Below are 25,370 nucleotides of genomic sequence, written 5' to 3'. Positions count from 1 at the left end.
AGTTAAACATAAGCATGAAGGTTGGAAACACCTCCCCAATCACTTCATCCCCTATATTGTTTTTTGTTTGTTTGTTTGTTTTTGAGACAGAGTCTCACTTTATTGCTCTCGGTAGAGTACTGTGGTGTCACACCTCAGAGCAACCTCCAACTCCTGGGCTTAGACGATTCTCTTGCCTCAGTCTCCGAGTAGCTGGGACTACAGGCGCCTGCCACAACGCCCGGCTATTTTTTGTTGTCGTTGTTGCTGTTGCAGTTTGATCGGGCCAGGTTCAAACCTGCCACCCTCGGGGCCAGCGCCCTACCCCCAAGCCACAGGCATTGCCTCATTTTTTATTTTTTATTTATTTATTTTTTTTTTTTTGAGACAGAGTCTCAGTTGGTCACCCTTGGTAGAGCACTGTGGTGTCATAGCTCACAGCAACTTCAAACTCTTGGGCTCAAGTGATTCTCTTGCCTCAGCCTCCTGAGTAGCTGGGACTACAGGGACCCACCACAACATCCGGCTAGTTTTATAGACAGGGGTCTCGCTCTTGCTCAGGCTGGCCTCGAACCTGTGAGCTCAGGCAATCTACCCACCTCGGTCTCCCAAGTTCTGGGATTACAGATGTGAACCACCGTGCCTGGCCCGAAAAAATCTTAACTGAAACTCTGAGCCAACAGTTCATGGCTCTTGCATCACAACAATACACCAGCTCACATGGCACTGACTGAGGGAGTTTTTAGGCAATAAACAAGTAACTGTATTAGAACACCTTCCCTATTCACCTGATCTGCCCCCAATGTCTTTTTTTTTTTTTTACCCAAAGGTTAAAGAAATAGTGGAAGGAATACATTTTGATAACATTCATCAAAGGTAACATAATGACAGCTTTGATGACAATTCAAGAAAGAATTCTAAAATTTCTCTGAAGGGTGGATGAGGCTCTGGTGTTGGTGCATAGCTTCCCGTGGGGAATACTTTGAAGGTGACTGTAGTGTTACTTAGCAATGAGATACTTAGCACTTTTTAAAGGACGAACTTAATTGTCAGACCATAAGCTCATGGAACCAAATGAGCTCAATAGTCTCCTCCAGTTTTAAACTTTGATGATCTACAGTTTATCTTCTTAATTATCTTTTGCTAAAGTTTCTACTAAATTGCTTTTTACTCTATTAGAATATGTTTTGGTGAAAAGACAGCAACAACCTAAGAGACTCTTAGAAAGTGACTGGAGGTAAGCCACGAATCCCAGCAAAAAGAGGCTGAATCACCATTTTAAACACACATCCTATGAAAGATGGTTATCAGTTATATTACCAAGATAAAATTAGTTCGCTAGAAAAAATAAAACAAAATTTTTTTTAAGTTTAAAAAATGTACTACAAATAAATAGCCCTAGCTCAGTGGTTAGGATGCCAGCCACATGCACCAGGGCTGATGGGTTCAAACCCAGCCAGGGCCTGCCAAACAATGATGACAACAATAACAACAACAAAACAGGCATTGTGGTGGGCGCCTATAGTCCCAGCTACTGGGAGGTTGAGCCACGAGAATTGCTTAAGCCCAAGAGTTTGAGGTTGCTGTGAGCTATGAGGGCAACATAGTGAGACTCTGTTTCAAAAAAAAAAAAAGAAAAACCCTGAACTTTTAAATATTTAACAAATGAATTTTTTTCCTTGTGACAAAGTCTCACTTTGTCATCTTGTGTAGAGTGCTGTACTGTCATAGCTCACAGCAACTTCAAACTCTTAGGCTCAAGTGATCCTCTTGCATCAGCCTCCCAAGTAGCTGGGACTATAGGCCTCTGCCACAACGCCCCACTAGTTTTTAGACACAGGGTCTCACTCTTGGTCTTGAACTCCTGAGCTCAAGCAATCCACCTGCTTTGGCCTCCCAGAGTTCTAGAATCATAGGCGTGAGCCACCAGGCCCAGCCAACAACTCAATTTGTAAGGGAACTTTCTAAATGATTGTTTCTATCTGAAACATAGTCTAAGTGTTATTTTTCCTTTACCAAACATTTCAAGCAGCCCTTCTTTACCAGAAATAAAATCTTATTCGCTAAGACTCCCATGGTGAGACAGATTCTTAAAATACCATACAAACATTAAACATGTCCATCCAGAGTCTATGTAATATTTCTGGACAGTAAAAATGTCCATCCAGTGTCTATGTAATATTTATGAGGGGTTATTTTCTTTCCAAAAGAAACATCAAAAAATGTTTTAATAATATTTTACACAATTCCAACTTTTTTTTGCTTTAATTTTATTCTTTTCAATTGGTTCTTGAAAACCACCAGATTGTTTCTTTGTTACATTTTTATTTCCTGCTGATGATTCATTGGTGATTAAATTGTATCCATCATTTTCCCTGTGGGTATTGATTTTCTGGACACTTAATGCTCACCACATAATAATTGTCAATGTTGTTCACGTTAAATTGAGAGCTAGATTCTAAACAAGTGATAATAACTTCGTCACAAATCTAAATTAAGAGAAATTAATAATGGGCTGGGGTATGGTTAGGAGACGAAAGAGATGAGTAGCTGTGACTAAAGAAACGTGGCATTGTAACTGAGACTTAAAACTCACAACTTTGAGAGCAGTCTACTCCTATCTTGTTAATAATTTGATTTCTTCTGTTTGTCAGGTGTCCTGCCTTTAATTTGACCCCTCCACTTAACAAGAATTTTTTGTTATTTTCAAGTGCTTTCCCTCACTATGACCTTGTAAGTCTCCTTTTGGCCCACAAATGGCCACTTTCTTCAAAATCATGTACTCTTGAGTATATCTGATGATGAGAGTGAAATTTAAGCTCCTTGTGAAGGTTATTATAAATTGCAAGTGACAGAATTCTAGCTCAAACTAGACTACAGAAAATAGAACAATTTATTGAAAAAAATACCAGGGAGTTCTCTGAAATGAAAAAAAAAAAAAAACTTCAGGCCCAGGGAAACTCAAACTCAGATGAACTTAGTGACTGAAACCAGAAGCCCAAGCACAGTCCTTTCTCCCTCTTCCTCTTTTCTCTGGGTTCTTTGCGCAGCTCCATTCTCTCCTCTGCAGGAAGCTTTATCTACACTGTGGTGAGGCTGCTTGCTGGACGTAAGGATGAAAGAGTTTTTCCCTCAACTCCAATTAGAGACTTCAGGAATAGATTCAATGGCCTTAGTTATGTCCTGTGCCAAACCTTGGACAAATCACATTATACTAAAGGGGACATACTTCTTTTTTGAAAAAGGTGACATTTTAGCTGAAACCAGAATGAGAAAGATACCAGATACAATATGAACATTATAGCTAATTAGTGGTTAAGTGGTACATTTTTATGTATGCTACTAAACACCAATTAAATTATGAATTGACCATAGTCTTTCAAGTTTGGGGGTTTTTGGTTTGAAAGAATACTTTTTTTTTTTGCAGTTTTTGGCTGGGCCGGATTTGAACCCATCACTTCTGGTATTTGGGGCCAGCGCCCCACACCTTTGAGCCACAGGCACCGCTCCCTGAAAGAATACTTTTTAATAGAATATAAATAGCTGTCTGATTCATTTTCTAAAAAATTTTACAAGCTTGTATGATTTTTTAACTTTACATTTTATCTATTTTGATGTGATCATATGACATCAAATTTTTAGAAATAATGGTAGAACGTCCATAGTTGACCACCTCCTTGCATTAACCACCACCTTAAGTTGTCATAGACCGGACATGTACCACATACATGTTTCAATACAATAGGCCTAGTTCCTTATGTTGACCACCTTCATATGTTAACCAGTTTGTTATAGTCCCTCGGTTGGTCAGCTTACAGAGGTGCTACCATAATTGAAAAGTTAGAATGTTCTATCTTCACTAGACTGATACAATGTTCACTTTCACTTTTTCTAATCTGTGCCTTAGTTTTTCTCTATTTATTTGAACATATGTGATTTATTTGATATTTAAAATGAATTTACCAATTAAGTTTTATTTTTCTCAGATACCTAAGCAGTTGTTTTAGTACAATTAATAATAATAATAAATAATAATTCTTTTGGTTGATTTTTTTTCTTTTTGCTGTATCTTTTAAAAAAAGGAAAAACATTGTCTTATATTAATAAAAATATTGTAGTATATAAAGTTTATTTCTTCATTTTTTTAATAATTATTTATTTTTAAATAAATAAACTTCCTTTAATTTTCTTAGCTTATTTTCATTTGTTTATTTTTCTAAATAAAATTTAGACAGAGTTTCTGTCACGTTCCAAAAACAAATCTTAGTTTTGGTTGAAATTCTATAAACCTATATAGTAACTGATTTTTTTTTTTTTTTTTTTTTTTTTTAGGCAGAGCCTCAAGCTGTCACCCTGGGTAGAGTGCTGTGACATCACAGCTCAGAGCAACCTCCAACTCCTGGGCTCAGGCGATTCTCCTGCCTCCGCCTCCCAAGTAGCTGGGTCTACAGGCGCCTCCCATAACACCCAGCTATTTTTTGGTTGCAGCTGGCATTGTTGTTTGGTGGGCCAAGGCTGGATTCGAACCCGCCAGCGCAGGTGTATGTAGCTGGCTCCTTAGCTGCTTGAGCCACAGGCACCGAGCCATAACTGATATTTTTATAATCCTACACAGAATTAATATTGCATGAGGAGATGCTTACTGAACTTTCAGTGACCAGTGCTTATAATTGAGAGAGAAAGCTTACAAAGATCCTTTTGGGCAGGGCTCAGTGGCTCATGCCTAAACCAGCCTGAGTGAAAGCAAGACCCTCAAAAAAATACCCGGGCGTTGTAGTGGGAACCTGTAGCTACCAGAGAGGCTGAGGCGAGAGAATCACTTGGGCCTGAGAGTTTGAGATTACTGTGAGCTGTGATGCCACTGCACTCTACCAAGGGTGACAAAGTAAGACTCTGTCTCAAAAAAAAAAGTTTAAAAAAAAAGGTCTTTTGGCATAAAATTATTATTTCATATTCAAGATCATGCATTTAAACTAGTTTTCTACCAGGCTAAAATTGGTTAATAATTTTGTTGATACTATTTACAATGAAGATACTCAGAATTTTTTCTAAAGCCTATGCTCCTAAGATTACTTAAGCTTTAAAATTATTTTATTTTCCAGTTTTCCCATAATGAATATATATTATACAGTATTGGTATTCTTTTCTAACTCATAGGTTGTAAATAAAAGCAAAGTGATCCTCCTTATTCTTATACAGAAAATTCTTTTTGTTACCTATTAACAATTTTAATAAATCACTGATGTGTGATAATCTTAGGAAGTGTTTAATAGTTTAGGAAGTATTTATGTTTTATGTTTAGTATAAAATTGATTGATATTATATGCTGCATTTGAGATTGTTAGCCCAATGCAATATTAATGTTTTGTTCCTTTTTTAATCCACAGTGATGCGGTTGACTAAGCCTACTTTATTCACCAATATTCCAGTAACATGTGAAGAGAAAGACTTACCTGGTATGGCACATGCTCTATTTGCACTTAGGGAAAAGGGAAAAAGTTACAACATGGGTTGCCTACAGTCCCTTGGGATAAGCCTAACCATGCCAATCTTACCCTAACTCTTTGCTAGATTCTTTGTTACCTATTTTTGTACCACGTGAATAGTGACTGAATAACTGGCCTTTTAGAATCTACAAGTCGAATTCCTGTTCCTATCCTGTGGCAACACAAGATTTTTAGTTTAACTAAAAATAGACTTAAAATTGCTTGTATCCGCATGTTCCATCAATGTATATATTAGCGTTCCCTTTATTTAGAATTATCAGGATTTTCTATAGTATAAGTATAGTTATATCTCATGACTGAGATTTTTGTTTTTAAGGTGTTTATGAGATCAGAAATTTTTGACATGCCTTGTGTTAAAATCTAGAGATTGGTTTTTGTAAAATATAATTTTTGTCAAGATAATTTATTTTATAAAATGTCCCCCCACCACTATTTTATTTAAGTAAAATTTAAAAGATAGATGTTAGAATTTTGTTTTTCTTTTGCTGCAGGAGATCTCTTCAACCAACTGATGAGAGATGATCCTTCAACTGTAAATGGTGCAGAAATTTTAATGTTGGGAGAAATGTTGACTTTACCACAAAATTTTGGGTAAGAGTCATATATTTACATAAGAAATGAAATACATTAAAGCCATTATGAATCATGTTTTCAAAAAATAACTATGGAATGGGAAAATGTTCATACTTCATTTGAGTGGCAAAAAAAGTTATAAAATTATGTGATTTTACCTTTTATTTAAAAAAAACATACTAAACTATAACGTTAATAGTAATTTCTAGGATGATAGGATTTTAACTTTCTTCTTAAGATCTTATATTTTTCAATGGCAATGTGTTCCTTTTAACTAATTTGATCTAAATGTCTTTTTCAGGTACAGTTTTTAATTATTCAGCCTTATATATAGCCCTCTTCCAACTTGAGTTATCAAACTTTTGAGTTAATTGAGAATTCTCTTTTTTTTATTTCTTCTCTTATTCTTTTTGGGTTTTTTTTCTCTCTTCTCCTCTTATTCTTAGTTATTCCCTTATTCTAGGTAGAAGCCTCTAGTTTCACCTTTAAATTTGTGATCTACTCTCAGTTTGCAGCTGAGAGAATTTGAGACAAAAAAGGAATTTTTTTAGGTTTTTTAAAAAAAAGATTTACAGAATGCAAAGACATTAGTGTCTTGGAAAACTTGGAAATATATTTATATGAAAAGTGGGGCGGTGCCTATGGCTCAGTGGGTAGGGTGCCACCCCCATATACCAATGGTGGCGTGTTCAAACCCAGCCCTGGCCAAATTGCAACAAAATAATAGCCGAGCGTTGTAGTGGGCACCTGTAGTCCCAGTTACTTAAGAGACTGAGGCAAAAGAATTGCCTAAGCCCAGGAATTGGAGATTGCTGTGAGCTGTGTGATGCCACGGAACTCTACCCAGGGTGTAAAGTGAGACTGTCTCTACAAAAAAAAAAAAAAAAAAGGGGGGTGGTGCCTGTGGCTCAGTGAGTGGGGTGCTGGCCCCATGTACTGAGGGTGGTGGGTTCAAACCCAACCCTGGCCAAACTGCAACAATAAAAAAATTTAAAAAAAAAAGGTATGAAAAGTAGCTCAGTGGGTAGGGAACTGGCCACATATACCAAGGGTGGTGGGTTTGAACCCCACCCCAGTCTGCGAAAACAACAATGACAACTTCACAAACAACAACAAAAAAAAATAACTGGGCATGTGGCGGGCTCCTGTAATCCCAGCTACTTGGGAGGCTGAGGCAAGAGAATCATTTGAGCCCAAGAGTTTGAGGTTGCTGTGAGCGGTGACGTTACAGCACTCTACTGAGGGTGACAAAATGAGACTCTGTCTCAAAAAAAAAAGTATGAAAAATATAAAATATATAAAGTGACATTTATGAGAATTCTTTAGGAAATAAAATGGTAAAAAATACTCTAAGATCAGTAACTTGGATCTCTCCTATGTACAGGGCATAGATTACTTCAAAACCGGAAACTTGACTTGTTTTAACTATTCAGATTCAGATCTTAAGACTCTTAGTATGGATCTAATTTTAGTGACTGTTATTTCTAGGGACAGGCATTTTGTGCAGCAATTGAAGCCAAGCTGTACTGTTTTATAACTACATTTGTAATTTTTTTTTTAATTGAGACAGTCTTACTTTGTCACTCATGGTAGAGTTCTGTGGCATCATAGCTGATAGCAACCTCAAACTCTTCAGTTCAAGCCTCCTGAGTAGCTGAGACTACAGGCACCCACCGCAAGGCCTGGTTATTTTTTTTTAGAGACAGGGTCTTGCTCTTGCTCAGGCTGGTCTCTTAACTCCTGAGCTCAGATGATCTGCCTGCCTCTGCCTCCCAGAGGGCTAGGATTACAGCCACCATGCCCTACGTTTGTATTTTACCATTGTACCAGGTAATGAATGAGCAGCCCAGTGTTAACAAAGAATGTTAAAGCAGCATTTCACCTAATCTCTATCTTTTAGTAAACTTTTTTCCATTTAAAGTTCTTAGTGATTCTGAAACAGATACTCAAACAGAATATTTAACTGATATTTATGATGAAATCTGAATGATTTCTACCAAAAAACTTACTTTATTTCACAGGAATATATTTTTGGGAGAGACGTTTTCCAGTTATATCAGCGTTCATAATGATAGCAATCAAGTTGTAAAAGATATATTGGTAAAAGTAAGTAACATTCTTGTTTGGGGTATTTTATGTAAAAATACTTTTTCTATCCCTCTCATTATGTTTTTGCTACTTCATTAAATGAATGTTCGATATGGGAATTTTTGTATTTCTTTTTAATGAGATAGCAATTTTTAATTCACAAGTATTAATAAATGCCAAAAGGCGTTCTAGGTACAGAAACATTTTTTCATTTCTTTTTTTCTTTGAGACAGTCTTGCTCTGTTGCCTAGGGTGGAATGCAGTAGCATCATCGGAGCTCTCTGTAATCTCAGACCCCTGGGCCCAAGCCTCCCAGCTACCTGGGACTATAGGTGTACTACACTGCACTTTGAAAAGTTTTCTATTTTTAGCAGAGAACAGGGTTTTCCTTTTGCTCAGGCTTGTCTTGAACTCTTGAGCTCAAGAGGTCCTCTGGCCTTGGCCTCCCAGACTGCTAGGATTACAGGCATGAGCCCAGTTTTCTCCAACCCCAGTTTTTGCCTTTCTTGCTAAGTTTTTTAAAGCAGTAGCAAAAAAAATTAATTAATTTTTTTAAAAAGCAGTGGGCAGTAAGTAGAAGTTTTTTAGCTAAGATATTCATACTTTGTGTTAGGAAGACTAATACAAGCACATCATATGGGATAGTTGATAGAAACAGACAAGTTAGAAGACTCTTTAAATAATTTAGAAATCAAGAGGTGGAATATGCTAACTCCTTAACCTGAAGTTTCTTCAAAAGAGAAGGGGCAGAAAGTAAGTAAAAATTCACTGTATGTGGGAGACAAGTTCTTGTTAAAGCTGTCTTTGAGTGGTGATTTTAAATCATTGGAGCATTGACTACCTTTCGAAGTCTAATTAGAATGAGCTTGAAGGTTAATGTAGAGTTTTAGAATTAAAGAAGATGTGAGAAAGCAAATACTCTGAATTTCATATATAACCCAGTTTCCAGAAACTGGATGCAAGTTTTTGCACTTGCACATAAGTTTATCATTATGGATAGGGTTCCTGGTTTTCATTAGATCAGGAGTTGGTAAACTACAGCCTATAGGCCAAATTTGATCCATTGCCATTTTTATAAGTCTTTTGAATTAAGAATGGGTTTTATATTTTAAAATTATTGAAAAGAAGCAAAACAATATTTTGTGACATGAAAATTATCTGAAATTCAAATTTCAGTGTCCATAAATGAAGTTTTATTGACACATAGCCACACTTATTCACTTATGTGTTAATATTTGTGGCTGATGTCCACCTACCACAGCAGAGTTGTGTAGTTACACAAGAGATTATATGGCCTGCATGACCTAAAATATTTTTTATGTGACCTTTCAGAGAAAACATTTGCCAACTTCTGCATTTGATTATGAAAAGTCTGATTTTTAAAGTTTTGAGAATGGCTTTTTTTTCTTGGCATACGGTTGGCATTTGGTAAATATTGAATTTATTTTTATAAGATAGATTAATAAATGAGCAAAAAATTACAATTTTATAAAGTCAATATCACAAAGATAAAGTAATATAGTAGCATATATGTGCTAAAACAAATTTATATTTCCATTGGCTTTATTCAGTTCTAATTTCTATAAAAGCAACAGTATTTAGAAAAATAACAACAATGCCTGTTTACTGAGCAGTCTGATGCCCACCAAGAGTCTTCTTAGGTTCAACTAGACATTCACTCTTATCATATACACACAAGCATCAGAGACACTTAAGATAAGGATGTAGGTCAGGAAGCACAGAATGATAGCAGCCTGTATTTTTCTTTTTTACATTGTCTTTTTATCAGGTTTTAGCTGTCAATGTTATGGTTGCTTTAGTAAAAGATTTAGGAAATTCTCCTTCATTTTTGCTGCTTTGGGACAATATGCAGATCAGTTAGAATGCTCTAGAAAGGTTTCTAGAATTCCCAGAAAAATCATATGAGCTGATGCTTTTTGAAGGGGGGAGGAGTCAGGGAGAGATTTCCTGGATCACGTTTTCTTTTTTCCAATATGGACTCAAGTCTGTTTAAACCATCTATCACTAATGACGGCAATCTTGTTAAGCTTTTTTTCCCTAGGAAATGATACATTTCACGTATGCTTTCAAAGTTATCAGAAGTCTACAAAGTATTCTCTTAAAATTTTCTTCTACTTCGGGCAGCGCCTGGGGTTCAGTGAATAGGGTGCCGGCCCCATATACCAAGTGTGGCGGGTTCGAACCCGGCCCTGGCCAAACTGCAACAAAAAATAGCCAGGTCTTGTGGCAGGTGCCTGTAGTCGCTGCTACTGGGAGGCTGAGGCAAGACAATCACCTAAGCCCAAAAGCTGGAGGTTGCTGTGAGCTGTGATGCCATGGCACTCTACCAAGGGTGACAAAGTGAGACTCTGTTTCTAAAAAAAAAAAGAAAATACTTCTTCTATTTCAATGTTATTTTCCCCTGGTTCTTCTTATTTTTGCTTCCTTTTTTTTGACAAGTCCCAAGTAGCTGGGACTACAGGCACCTGCCACAACACCTGGCTATTTTTGGAGACAAGGTCAGGCTGGTCTCGAACCTATCGGCTCAAGCCGTTCACCCACCTCGGCCTCCCAGAGTGGTAGACTTAAGAGGCATGAGCCACCATGCCTGGCCCTTTTGTTTCCTTTTTTCATAATTAAGTTCGCTGGCTCTTGGTTTATATGTTTTAACTAAAAAGAAACTCCCAAGATTTAAAAGATGACTTATATCTAAGTTTTATATTCTCTACTTCCTTATTTTGCATTTATTTCTTTTCTTGTGCTTCTGTTCATTTACTTTGTTCTGTTTTTTGCCTTTTTAGCTAGGAATTTTATTCATTTCTTTTTACTCTTATTTTGATAAAAGGTAATTTTCCTCTGATTCATCATTTTAGTTATGTCCCACAGATTCAGAAAAATACCGTCTCTACTATGATTACTTTTTTTTTGAGACAGGGTCTCACTGTGCCACCCTCAGTAGAGTGCTGTGCCATCACAGCTCACAGCAACCTCCACTCTTGGGCTTAAGTGATTCTCTTGTCTCAGCCTCCCAGGTAGCTGGGACTACAGGCACCTGCCACAATGCCCAGCCACTTTTTGGTTGTAGTTGTCATTGTTGTTTGGCAGGCTCAGGGTGGATTCGAACCCGACAGCCCTGGTGTACGTGGCTGATGCCCTGCCCACTGAGCTACAGGCACTAAGCCTACTATGATTACTTTTTAATGAATTCTTAAATTTTATTTGTATTTCACCTTCTACCCAATAGTTGTTTAATGAAAGGGTTTTTCAGAGAAAAAGGCCTGTTATAGTTGGATTTTAATTCTGGTTAGTAATTTTTGGTTTTAGTACCTTGTAATGAAACAGTGTTATTGTAATAGTTCTATTTATGAACTTACTGAAGATTTTTTTGTGATGTAATATTGATTTTTTATGAATTTTCCATATGTACTTGATAAAGATATGCATGCTAATATTATTGGTTATAAAGCTAGATACATACATTCATAAATCTATCTCATTATATTATTAGGTCTTTTGTATCTTTATTTTTTTCCTGTCTTATACTAAGTGGCATGTTTATCTCATATTATTAGTGTATCTCAATTTATATCTTCGAAAATCTCATATACAGTAAAACCTCCATAATTGACCCTCCTTAAGTTGATATTATTTGCATAGGCTGGCTGTGCACCACATGTACGTGTCAATACAGCAGGCCTAGCTCCTTAAGTTGAGCTCCACCTCCTACATTGACCAGTTTGTTACAGTACCTTAGGTAGTCAACAGAGGTTTTACTTTATAAAGGCTATGTTGTTTGGTACACAGTTATGATTGTTCTTTGTGAATTGAGACTTTAAACATTAAAAATATTTTCTCTCTGGCATGGTGCCAATATCTCAGTGAGTAGGGCACCAGCCACATACACTGAATATGGTGGGTTTGAGTCTGGCCTGAGCCTGCTAAACAACAATGACAACTGCAACCAAAAAATAGTTGGGCATTGTGGCAGGCACCTGTAGTTCCAGCTACTTGGGAGGGTAAGGCAAGAGAATCGCTTAAGCCCAAAAGTTTGAGGATGCTGTGAGCTGTGATGTCATGGCACTCTACCCAGGGCAACATAGTGAGACAGTCTCAAAAAAAAAATTTTTTTTCCTTTTGCCATGTTTCCTTCTTTCTGGCTTGAATCCTATTTGTGAAATCTGTATCAGTACCCTTGCTTTATTACTATTTAAATTTGCTTAGTATGCCTTTTGTCCATCTCTTTATTTTTAGCTTTTCTGAATCATTTTTTCTTTGTTTTTTTTGAGACAGAGCCTCAAGCTGTCACTCTGGGTAGATTGCTGTGGCATCACAGCTCACAGCAACTCTAACTCCTGGGCTCAAGCAATTCTTTTGTCTCAGCCTCCCAAGTAGCTGGGACTATAGGCCCCTGCCACAATGCCAGCTATTTTTTTTTTTTTTTTTTCTGTAGAGACAGAGTCTCACTGTACCACCCTCGGTAGAGTGCCGTGGCGTCACAGGACTCACAGCAACCTCTAACTCTTGGGCTTATGCAATTCTCTTGCCTCAGCCTCCCAAGCAGCTGGGACTACAGGCGCCCGCCACAACGCCCAGCTATTTGCCAGCTATTTTTTGGTTGCAGCCATCATTATTGTTTGGCAGGCCCAGGCTGGATTCAAACCTGCCAGCTCAGGTGTATGTGGCTAGCGCCTTAGCCACTTGAGCGATAGGCACTGAGCCTGTCTTTTTTTTTTTTTTGAGACAGAGTCTCATTATGTCACCCTGGGTTGAGTACTATAGCGTCACAGCTCACAGCAACCTCAAACTCTTGGGTTTAAGCAATTTTCTTACCTCAGCCTCCCGAGTAGCTGGGACTACAGGCACATGCCACAAAGCCCAGCTATTTTTCGTTGTCGTTGTACTTGTCGTTGTTTAGCAGGCCCTGGCCAGGTTTGAACCTGCCAGCCCAGGTGTATATGGCCAGCACCCTAACCATTGAGCTACGGGTACAGAGCCCTTTATGTCTCTTATATACATCATATAGTTGGATCTTGCTTTATGAATCAAATTTAATTTTTTTAAATAGATAAAATTAAGTCCATTTCTATGTATTGGTAAGTTTGATATGCTTGTTTTCAAGAGTTACATTATTTTATATTATAGATACTAAGTATATTATGCTATATTTGCTGAGAGCGTTTTTAATTTCTGTATTTTCATTATTTAGGACTTTTGTTATTTAGGAATGTTTGGGGTTTTTTTCCAGTTTTTACCTTTGTTTGAGACAGAGTCTCAGTATGTCACCCTCAGTAGAGTGCTATGGCATCACAGCTCACAGCAACCTCCAACTCTTGGGCTTAAGGGATTCTCTTGCCTCAGCCTCCCAAGTAGCTGGGACTACAGCCTCCTGCCACAACGCCCAGCTATTTTTGTTGTTGTTGTTGTTGTTATTTTTCTTGTTTAGCACGCCTGGGCCAGGTTCGAACCCGCCAACCTGGGTGTATGTGGCTGGTGCCCTAACCATTGAGAGTTACAGGCACCCAGCCTAATTTTTACCTTTTTGTGTGTGCCTTTTATAATATCCTGTACTTGCCTCCCGATCCTATTTTTCTTACTTAGCCTCTTACCTATTGAGTTTTTAGGGAGTATTTTTGCTTTGTTTGTTTGTTTCCTTGTTTTTTGAGACAGTCTTACTCTGTTGCCCTAGGTAGAGTGCCTACCTCACAGCAACCTCAAACTCTTGGATTTGAGCATTCCTATTGCTTTGGTCTCCCAAGTAGCTGAAGCTATAGGGGCTGCCACAACACCTGACTAGTTTTTCTATTTTTAGTACAGACGGAGCTGAGCTTAGGGGATCTACTCACCTTGGCCTCCCAAAGTGCTAGGATTACAGGTGTGAGCCACTGTGTCCAGTCCAGAGCAATCCTTTAGTTTTTAATAATAGCCTTTAACTCTCACCTGTTCTTTACATTATGTTCTTCTTTCCCTTTCTCATATTTTCACATTTTTATTTGCATCTTGCTCAGGAAGAGCTGTGTGTACAATATTCTCTGAGCCCTATTCAAAAGTTTCTCTATACGCGAAGGACAATTTGGCTAGATTTTACATGTTGTTTATACTTTCTTTTCTTATGTTTTTTAAAAATGCTACTCCTTGGTCGGCGCCTGTGGCTCAGTCGGTAAGGCGCCGGCTCTATATACCGAGGGTGGCGGATTCAAACCCGGCCCCCGCTGAACTGCAACCAAAAAATAGCTGGGCCGTTGTGGCAGGCGCCTGTAGTCCCAGCTATTCAGGAGGCTGAGGCAAGAGAATTGCTGAAGCCCAGAAGTTGGAGGTTGCTGTGAGCTGTGTGATGCCACGACACTCTACCGAGGGCTATAAAGTGAGACTCTGTCTCTACAAAAAAAAAAAAAAAAGAAAGAAAGAAAATGCTACTCCTTCATTGCCTAGCTATATATGTTGTTTTTGAGAGGATGAATGCCAATCTGATTCATTTGCCTTTTGAATTATTTGATAATTTTTTCCTGGAGGACGTGGTGATTTTTTTCTATATCTTTCAGAGTTAGTTTTTCAGTATGATTTCCCTGATACTAAATGGACCCTTTTAATATAAGGATTCAGATCTTTTGTTTCCAGAAAGTTTTCATGGATTTTATTCTTAATATTCTGTTTCATTATTTATTTATCGCTTTGCAAACTCTAATTACATGTAAATTGGATCTTCTTTATCTACTTTCCTTTAGCATCCTTTTGTAGTTTCGATTCAAATCTTTTTCCTTGGATGCCTTGTAATTTAATCTGCATTTTTGGTAAGATTTTCATCTTTTTCTTCTATCTCTCATGAGTTTTATGGTATTTTATTGTTTTCTCTTATAGTATTTTTATATAAATGAAGACCATTGGTGGTTTTGCATTATGTGAAATGCAGCTTGCAGTGCTTTAGCAGTGAGCAACATGTGCTGTTTTTTATGGGTGGCTTTTGAGGAGGAGGGAAGGTGGTAGAGGAAGAACAAGTGTATGGTCTTCGGTTTTTCTATTTTCTTATGAATCGTATCATCCTAAATTTTTCCCTCTTTCTTTTCTTCATCATCACACGGTTTCCAAAAAGGTTCTCTCCTTTTAAAAACTGTTCTCTTCCCCCTGTTGTATTATCTTTCCAAGATTGCCTCTTCATAAACATACTCTTGAGCCCCCTCCTTGTATTGTGTACTGTGCTATAACTTCTAGTTATAGACTAAGTATTTTCACACATGGGATGGACTTCGTCAGTGGCTTACATCATTCTTACATCTGGCACTACTCCTCCCTTCAGCTCAATTTTTCTCAGATTCCTCTTGTTCTTTATAAGACACATGAATACAGCATGAGAATCTGGCATTTGTCTACTCACTTGTAATTTTAGGTTTGGAGATATGCTGCTTTGTAGTTATACTAATGTGAGGTTTTGTACAGCTTTATTTTTTCTATTTTTATTTTTCTGAGGATATCATAGGAGGGTCACATTTATACTTCAGCTATCCCAAATTTAGCCTTCAAAACTTTAATTTTGAAAAAGAAAAAAAAAAAAAACGCTTTAATTTTGGAAAAAATAATGTGGATTTAGAAGTTTTGTTCATTCTTTCACTGTCATCTTAGTATTGTCTTTGAGAATAGAAATGCTTATGCATGACTCATTATGAAAGTTTTGAGACACACAGAAATTAGGAAATGTAACAATCCACGTGGACAAAAGCAAATAAAGTCGTCCCAGCAACACTGACAAGCTGAGCAAGTTGAAACTTGGCACAGGTGAATCAGAAATGACACTATTGTTCTTGGAAGTGAAACAGTGGGCCATAACACAGTCTGTCCCTAAACTTTCCTAGTGACCTACGTGTATATATATAATCTATCATGTTTAACTGGAAACCTCTAGGTTTTTTTGTTATGTTTTTTAATTAAAAAAAAAAAATCTCAACAGTAAGTCCGAAAATCTTACTACTTAGTTACTGCTTAGTGTGCTACAGATTCATGGAAGTTTAACTATAGGTTCAACTGAAGGCATCAGAATCATCTGAAAGGCTTGTTAAAACACTGATTTCTGGGCTCCATCCCTAGTTTCTGCCTCGTTTGATCTAGAAACATTCTAGATCCAGAATTTACATTTCTTTCTTTCTTTTTTTTTTTTTTTAGGACACATTAAAATTTGCTTTAATACTTCTTTGGGGGAAAAAAATCACACTTGTAGTGAATGAACAAGAAACATTTTTATCAATTTATTTGTATCTACCATGCCATGAATTCATAGGGAAGAGGTTCCAGTAGCTCAGGGAGGCACCTTGACATTGAATGTGACAGTGTTGATTGACTTTTGAATTCATGAGAAATAGGTTCCAGCACCTTGTATCACTGTTACATGGGACTATTGGTTATCCTGTGTGCTATGCTGTACACCTATTATACCATGAACTCATGAGGAATAAATAGGTTCTTGCACCTAAAAACATGGGTCCACTGGTACTCCTGTATGCTATGTTTTATGCTTATTGTGCCATGAATTGATAGGGAATGGGTTCCAGGAGCTCAGGCTCCTTTCCGTTAGTTCTCACAAAGTGGGCTTCTCTGGGTGGCGCAGGCTGGCGCTTCATTTGAACCCAGGTACCTTTCTCTTTGGCTTCCTTCTTTTTCTGATCATTTTCCTTCACAGGTTTCAGGAAGTTATCTCGGCTCTTAGAGTGCTTAATATGCTCAATACGAACATTAATCCTCTTGGCAAGGATCTTACCCTTAACTTGTTTTTTTATAACAATGCCAACAGCATGCTGGGTAATATTATAGACTCTTCCAGTTTTGCCATGGTAACATTTGTGTGGCATGCCTTTTTGAAAAATACCCGTTCCCGGGCGGCGCCTGTGGCTCACTCGGTAGGGCACCGGCCCCATATACCGAGGGTGGCGGGTTCAAACCCGGCCCCGGCCAAACTGCAAAACCAAAAAATAGCCGGGCGTTGTGGTGGGCGCCTATAGTCCCAGCTACTCGGGAGGCTGAGGCAAGAGAATCGCTTAAGCCCAGGAGTTGGAGGTTGCTGTGAGGCCACGGCACTCTACCGAGGGCCATAAAGTGAGACTCTGTCTCTACAAAAAAAAAAAAAAAAAAAAAGAAAAGTACCCGTTCCCTTGTTGTATACAATATCACCTTTCTTGTAGATTCACATATATGTGGCCAAAGGAACAACTCCATGCTTTCTTTTTTTTTTTTTGCAGTTTTTGGCCAGGGCTGGAGGCTGGGTTTGAACCCACCACCTCCGGCATATGGGACTGGCACCCTACTCCATTGAGCCACAGGCGCCACCAACTCCATGCTTTCTAAAAGGCCTAGGGAACATGTATCGGGTGCCTTTCTTCTTTCCCTTTGTGTTTGTCATTTTGGTGAATTACTGGAAGATGGTGTCTCTGGCCGAAAGCCAGAATTTACATTTCTAACATGTTCCCAGGTAGTACTGATTCTCTGCAAACCATACTTGAGATCCACTGGTCTAACTGGTCTAAACTAGTCATTCACTCATTGTTTTCTACAAACATATATGCCAGATATGACTCTAGATACTAGGGTTATAACAGGGAACAAAATAGACAGTGCTTCATTGTCCTCATCAAGCTTCCTCTGGATGTTTTTAGGTATTTTTTTCTGTTTGTGAACATGAACCCCTTAACTATAACACTTTTTTTGTTCACATGAGAGACAGAGTCTTTACTGTGTTGCCAGGCTGGAGTAGAGTGGCACAATTGTAGTTCACTGTAACCTTGAATTGGGCTCAAGCTGTCTTCCTGCCTCTACCTCCCAAGTAGCTGGACTATCGGAATGTGCCAACACAACTAGACAATATTTTTACTTTTTTTCTTTCTTTCTTTTTTTTTTTTTGAGATAGAGTCTCACCTTGTAGCCTTTGATAGCGTGTCATACATCATAGCTCACCATAACTTTCTTTTTTAATTTTTTTATTGTTGGGGATTCATTGAGAGTACAAGAAACCAGGTTACACTGATTGCATTTGTTAGGTAAAGTCCCTCTTACAATCCTGTCTTGCCCCCAAAAGGTGTGGCACACACCAAGGCCCCACCCCCCTCCCTCCTTCCCTCTCTCTGCTCTTCCTTTCCCCACCCCTCCCTCCTCCTTTCTCTCTCTGCTCTCCCCTTCCCCCACCCCCACCGTGTCCTTAATTGTCATTAATTGTCCTCATATCAAAATTGAGTACATAGGATTCATGCTTCTCCATTCTTGTGATGCTTTGCTAAGAATAATGTGTTTCACTTCCATCCAGGTTAATACGAAGGCTATCAAGTCTCCATCTTTTTAATGGCTGAATTGTATTCCATGCATTCCATGTACATATACCACAGCTTGCTAATCCATTCCTGGGTTGGTGGGCATTTAGGCTGTTCCCACATTTTGGCGATTGTAAATTGAGCTGCAATAAACCGTCTAGTGCAAGTGTACTTATGATAAAAGGATTTTTTTCCTTCTGGGTAGATGCCTAGTAATGGGACTGTAGGATCAAATGGGAGTTCTTTGAGGGTTCTCCATACTTCCTTCCAAAAAGGTTATATTAGTTTGCATTCCCACCAGCAGTGTAAAAGTGTTCCCTTCTGTCCACATCCACGCCAGCATCTGCAGTTTTGAGATTTTGTGATGTGGGCCATTCTCATTGGGGTTAGATGGTATCTCAGGGTGGTTTTGATTTGCATTTCTCTAATAATTAGGGATAATGAGCATTTTTTCATATGTTAGCTCACCGTAACTTACTATTCCTGTGCTCAAGTAATCCTCTTGCCTCAGTTTTTCTATTTTTAGTAGAGACAGGGTCTTGATTGCTCAGGCAATCCATATGCCTCGGCCTCCCAGAGTGCTAGGATTACAGGCCTTAGCCACTGCACCTGGCCAATATTTTTACTTTTTGTAGAGACAGGATTTCACCATTTTGCCCAGGCTAGTCTCAGACTTCTGGCCTCAAGTGATACTCCCACCTTTGCCTCCCAAAATGCTGGGATTTATAGGTGGGAGCTACTGTGCCCGGTCCTTAACTATCACTCTTGATGGTCTCTGAGAACATCTCGAGCCTTCACACTTGTGGTTTTGCTAGCTTTGTTCTTCTGACTTGGAATGATTCCTCCTGCCTCCATTTTTCTCTGCCTGTTTAAATCTTACTCATCCAAAAACTTCAGTTATGATTAAAATGACACATAAGACACTAGAAAAACATATTGGACAGAAGGCTAGTGCTGCTTCTTTTCTGTCTTCTAATTTCAAAAATGTTTAAGAAATTTTGAATTTTAGCTTTATTACTTATGATTTGTATAAAGTTTGGAATGTTGTTACTTTTCTATGTCTTGCTTTCACTGTCTGGAAAACAGGGATAATACTACTACCTCTTTCAGGATTATAGGGATTAAATGAATAATGTGTTTAGAACAGAGTCTTACAGTAAAGGTGAGCTATATTCTATAACTGAATATAATAATAAAAGAGACTGCACTAATAAATGTCCTACTTTAAGTGACTAGCATTAAGAATGTTAGATTAGGCCGGCATGGTGGCTCACACCTATAATCCTAGGACTCTGAGAGACTGGGGCGGGTGGATTGCCTCAGCTCACAGGTTCAAGACCAGCCCGAGCAAAAGCAAGACCCTGTCTCTAAAAAATAGCCTGGCTTTGGGGCGGGCCCCTGTAGTCCTAGCTACTTGGGAGGCTGAGGCAAGAGAATTGCTGGAGGCCAAGAGTTTGAGTTTGCTGTGAGCTGTGACACCACAGCACTCTAACAAGGGTGACAAAGTGAGACTCTATCTCAAAAAAATAAATAAATAAATAGGATCAGCACCTATACTTCAGTGGTTAGGACACCAGCCACATACACTGGGGCTGGCAGGTTCGAACCCGGCCTGGGCCTGCTAAACAACAATGACAACTTCAACAAAAAAATAGCAGGGTATGTGGTGGATGCTTGTAGTCCCAGCTACTTGGGAGGCTGAGGCAAGAGAATTGCTTAAGCCCAAGAGAATGAGGTTGCTGTAAGCTGTGTTGCCACGGTACTCTAGCAAGAGCAACAGTGAGACTATCTCTAAAAAAAAAAAAAAGAATGTTAGATTAGAATTAAGAGAAACGAGAATTTAAAGAATCCTAGCTCTTATGTAAAAACCACCACTGATCCCTATGGCCTAATGTGATCTTTGCTTCTTTCTTGACATTTTCTTTGAAGTTTTATCTCAACTTCATTCCTTCAGCTATAGTGGTGAACAAGAGAGGACAAGAGGCTCCTGCCTCCATAGACATTTCTGATAGGGGAAACAGAAAGAAAAAGATAAACAAAATCATAAATAAGGTAACTATAGATTGTGGTAAGTGTTACAAAGGAAGTGAAAGTTGTAAATTTATGAGATATAAGAGAGGGGGCTATTTAAGACAAGTAGAGCAATAAATGTTCAAAGGAGAATGTAATAGTAACTTGGGTTGGGCAAAAGCGCTACTTTCTTACTTGGTAACTAATGTTCTCTAGTTCTTCTGTAAATCAGTTGGTCTCTAACATGTCATATTATTGTTTTGAATGATTATTTATCTTTTAGTGTTATATATTAGCACATGCATACTATCTGTATTTGTTTCCATAAAGTCCATCTGCATGTATGTTTACAAACCATATATGTTCATAGTGATGCCACAACTTCCAAAGACTTCCTTGTAGCCTTCCATCTTTCCATAGTTTCTTTCTGAAGGTAAGCAACCTTTCTCTTATTATCCATAATATATTTATTGTTTTATTTGCTCCTATAATACACATAAAATAGTTTCAGGATTGCTACCTCATACCCCTGTGATAAAACATAGGTACTATCTGGAGTACAATATTTGTATACCATTCTTTTTGTTTTTAGCCTTAGACGACGCCCAAAGTTTTCTTTTCCAAACTTGCTTAGGTTAGTTCTTTTTTTCCTCCTTCCCTCCCCCTTAGCACAGTTGTGTTCTTCATTTATAATATGGTTTGGTTCATCTGTTATTCTTGGATTCCATTTTGGATTCTCCCTACTTCTTGGTTTATTTTATTTCTTCATTTGGGTGGGCGGTGAGTGTATATGTGTGTGAACCATTGCTGTAGTTTTAAGCATCAGAGCTACAAAGGTTTAACAAAGAGAAGTGTTGCCCTCTCTTCATCCCTCCCTCCTTGTTCCTGTTCTCTGTTCTCTTCCCTTATATCCATCCATACCCTCTAAGTAATGAATCATGAAATTCATGATGAAATTTCATCCAATGAAACATTTGGATTTGTTTTTTTTTTTTACCTCTTTCTTTCAAGGCCGATCTTCAGACAAGTTCTCAGCGTTTAAATCTTTCAGCTTCCAATGCTGCAGTGGCTGAACTTAAACCTGATTGTTGTATTGATGATGTCATTCACCATGAAGTAAAGGAAATTGGAACACACATGTAAGGATTAATTTTATTAGTTCTCAAAGGCTTTTATTTATATATGCCTTTATTTGAAACTTTTTCTTTCTTTCACATATTGTTGAGCCTAGGAACCTATTTTAAAAGAAATGTTATATTCTGTCTTTACGTACTTCCCAGAAACAACTTTAAACAAAATGTCTGTTTGTAGGAATAAAAACTAATTTATCAATACTCATCTCTTGTTCCCTTTTGGCATTTATAATCTTCTCTAAAAAATGAAAAACTATGCAAATATTTACAATGCAGGTAGTAATCTGTCTAAAAGAACAATGATCATTTTTTTTTAAATGTTAGCAACAGGTGTACATAGCACTTATGTTCAAATTCAGTATTTCAGTTTTATATTTAACTGAATATATACAGTCTATACTGAGAACTCAGAAATACAGAACCAAAGTAAGACAAGCTATGAGAAAAGAAATCTCAAATTCTGTGTTCCTGGCCTATATGTGTATTTGAAAGTGAGTGCTGTAGTTTTTTTTTCAGTCTGGTGACAAATAATGGAAATTTTAGCCATCTGAAGTAATTCTAGATTTCTTCATCTCCTTTAGCACCCGCATATCCAGTCAATTCACAGAGTCCTATTAGTTCTCCAAATGTCTTCTTTTCTCTCTTCTTTATCTCCACTTCCATCACCTCTTCTGCTTCTCTTTGTGCCCTTTATACCTTTCTCTAAAGTATATAATATTAGCTGTTATTTAATCAGTTAATTTTGGTGACAAGCTCTGTTGTAGGCACTTTTTAATGTATTTCTGTGATTGTTTGGAGTCCCATTTCCTGAAGTCCAAATTTCAGCTTCATGATTTATTTGATCTTGTGTAAGTCCCATTACCCTTAGGAAATTCTGACTTTGTATATGTTTTTCAACGGTCTCCATAGCCAAATGCTTACTAACCATTGTAATTCTCACCTCTGATACTTTTCCCTCTCTCTGTACACTGTAGTCTTAATGGATTTCTCTTACCTCCAAATTCTGTGGCTTGAAATGTGTTTTTCCTTATAAACAAATGCCTCTGGCATTTTGTTTAGTTTACTAATACTTTCTTATCTCACATTCAGCATGATTTCCTCAAAGAGGTTTCCCTAACCTCTTAGACTGTATTAAATCCCCCCTTTTGGATACTCTTTAGCACCCACAACTTGCCATTTTTTAAATGTCTTTTTACTTGTAATTACTTATTGACAGGTGGCTGACACCTGTAATCCTGGCACTCTAGGAGGCTGAGGAAGGAACACTGCTTGAGGCCAGGAGTACAAGACCAGTCTGAGCAAGAATGAGAGCCTATCTCAAAAAAAAAAAAAAAAGAGAGAGAGAGAAATTAGCTGGTTGTGGTGGCATGCCCCTGTGGTCCCAGCTACTTGGGAGGCTGAAGCAAGAGGATCACTTGAGCCTAGGAGTTTGAGATTTCAGTGAGCTATGATTATGCCACCGCACTATAGCTGGGGGAACAAAGCAAGACTCTGTCTCAAAAATATAGACACAGGCTCAGCACCCATAGCACAGTGGTTATTGTGCCAGACACATACACCAAGGTTGGTGGGTTCGAATCTGGCGCAGGCCAGCTAAACCACAATGACAACTGCAATAAGGAAAAAAAAAAAAAATAGCCCAGCATTGTGGCAGGCGCCTGTAGTCCCAGCTACTCAGGAGGCTGAGGCAAGAGATTGCTTAAGCCCAAGAGATTGAGGTTGCTGTGAGCTGTGATGCCATAGCACTCTACCCAGGGTGACAGCATGAGATTCTGTCTCAAAAAAAAAAAAAAAGACTAGCCTGGGCAACATAGCAAGACCCCATCTTTAATAAAGGAAAAAGAAAAATAATCAGTTGTATGTGGGAGCACATGTCTGTGAGTCCCACCTATTTGGGAGGAAGGCAAAAGGATTGCTTGAACCCAGGAGTTCCAAGTTTGCAGTGAGCTATGATCCTGGAGGGCACTCCTGCCCTACCTGAGCAATAGAGCAAGATCTTGTCTCAAAAAAACAAAACCTCAAATCTAACCCTAGTTTTTAAATCTGTACCTTGCTTACACTACTTCCTTCTGTGAGCAGTTTGAAGACAAGTATTGTGTTTGGATCAACTCCCTAGTCCCTGCCTTAGTCCTAGGCACAAGCATAAGGTAGAAACTAAATCACATAATAATCTTACCGCATAATAAAACCACTGTTAGATTATTGATATGTTTCTAATCTTTTTATGTACATGTATGAAACAAATGTGGACAAGTAATTTAATATTTTATAAAAATTTGATCACATTACTCCTGGTTTTGTCTTATTCAGTTCACTTGTGAACATTTTCCCACACCACTCAATATTCTTTGAAACCATGATTTTTTACATTGAGTCCCTCTTACACAACTGAATAACATACTTTATTTACCCTAATGTTGGACAGTTACGTTATTTTTAGTTTTTTACTATTATAAATAACATGGTGATGAATACCTTAATATTTCCTTGTAATAGATAACTTGAAGTAGGGTTTACTATAGGAATGTGTAAGCCTTTTTAAGGCTTTTTTACTAAGGTGGTTTTCTTTTCCTTTTTTTGAGATAGTCTCAGTCTGTTGCCCAGGCTAAGTGCCATGATGTTGGCCTAGCTCACAGCAACCTCCAACTCCTGGGATCAAGCAGTCCTTCTGCCTCAGCCTCCTGAATAGCTCTGGGACTACAGGCACCTGCCACAATGCCCAATGCCCAAAATGCCCTGGTTTTTTCTATTTTTAGTCTTGCTCGGGCTGGTCTCCCAACTGCTGAGTTCAAGGGATCCTCCTGCCACAGCCTCCCAGAATGGTTTTCCAAATTTCTTATGGCCAGTAGCAGATGTAAATAGAGTCAATTTCCTTAAGCCCTCACTAACCCTGGTATCACTTTAGAGAATTTTTGCCAAATCTTGTTAGATTGAAAAATCTTAAGTCATTATTTTGTTTCTTTAACTACTGAACATTTTTGTTAGCCTGTTATGGTACTGTGATTTATCTGTGGTTTCTTTTCCTTTATATTTTGAGTGGGATATTGATTATTGACTTAAAAGAACCTTGTATATATTAAAATCTACTCATTCTCTCATATTATTACAAGTATTTTATCATAGTTTGTGGTCCTTTTAATTGTTTTTGGGGGTTTTTTTTGTGTGTGTATGGTTTTTGGCCAGAGCTGGGTTTGAACTCACCACCTCCGGCATATGGGACTGGCGCCCTACTCCTTGAGCCACAGGCGCCACCGGGTCCTTTTAATTGTTTTAGTGTTTTTATTTTTTTTTTATTTAGAATTCTTTATATAACCACCATTTTTTTTCCATTGTATTTATGTTAACCATATTCTGGAATTTTTTTCAAAAATCTTTTTTTTTTCTAGTTTATATGATCTTTTTATATTCATTCAACTGTTGGGTTATTCTGAAATTTATTTTAGAATATATTTCACTTTTTAGAGAAAAAGACTCTTACTTCCTGAACCAAAAATGCTATATCTCATTTTACTAAACAGAACTTTCTTGTTAATGTGATTATATCCATATCTGCTGGGACTTTTTTTTTCCTGCTCTAATTTCATTTGGCTACACTTCCACATCATTGATATAAATATTTTTCACATTTTTTACTGGAATTTAGGTGTGTTAGATTTACTATTAAGGAATAAACTGTAAGTTATTCAGAATCATTAAGATGTTTTTCTGTTCCAGCTTGGTGTGTGCTGTGAGTTATACAACTCAGGGTGGAGAAAAAATGTATTTTAGAAAATTCTTCAAATTTCAGGTATTGAACA

At 37.9% G+C, this 25,370-nt stretch overlaps 1 protein-coding gene across 4 annotated transcripts in view; it reads left to right on the top strand.

Annotated features, from left to right (window-relative positions):
- TRAPPC13 (trafficking protein particle complex subunit 13) overlaps positions 1 to 25,370 on the top strand; it is a 51,743-nt gene that overhangs the window by 11,105 nt on the left and 15,268 nt on the right. For all 4 annotated transcript variants that reach the window (XM_053589765.1, XM_053589755.1, XM_053589746.1 and 1 more), the window contains exons 2-6: positions 5,367 to 5,435; positions 5,978 to 6,077; positions 8,081 to 8,165; positions 21,452 to 21,579; positions 25,288 to 25,360. In XM_053589765.1, the coding sequence (XP_053445740.1) occupies positions 5,367 to 5,435; positions 5,978 to 6,077; positions 8,081 to 8,165; positions 21,452 to 21,579; positions 25,288 to 25,360 (455 nt within the window). The remainder of the gene's footprint in view (positions 1 to 5,366; positions 5,436 to 5,977; positions 6,078 to 8,080; positions 8,166 to 21,451; positions 21,580 to 25,287; positions 25,361 to 25,370) is intronic.

This window comes from Nycticebus coucang, chromosome 1 (assembly GCF_027406575.1).
Source record: "Nycticebus coucang isolate mNycCou1 chromosome 1, mNycCou1.pri, whole genome shotgun sequence".
NCBI classification, from domain to species: Eukaryota; Metazoa; Chordata; class Mammalia; order Primates; family Lorisidae; genus Nycticebus; species Nycticebus coucang.
Note: the sequence above shows the minus strand (reverse complement) of the source record. Positions and strands in the feature narration are given on the sequence as shown.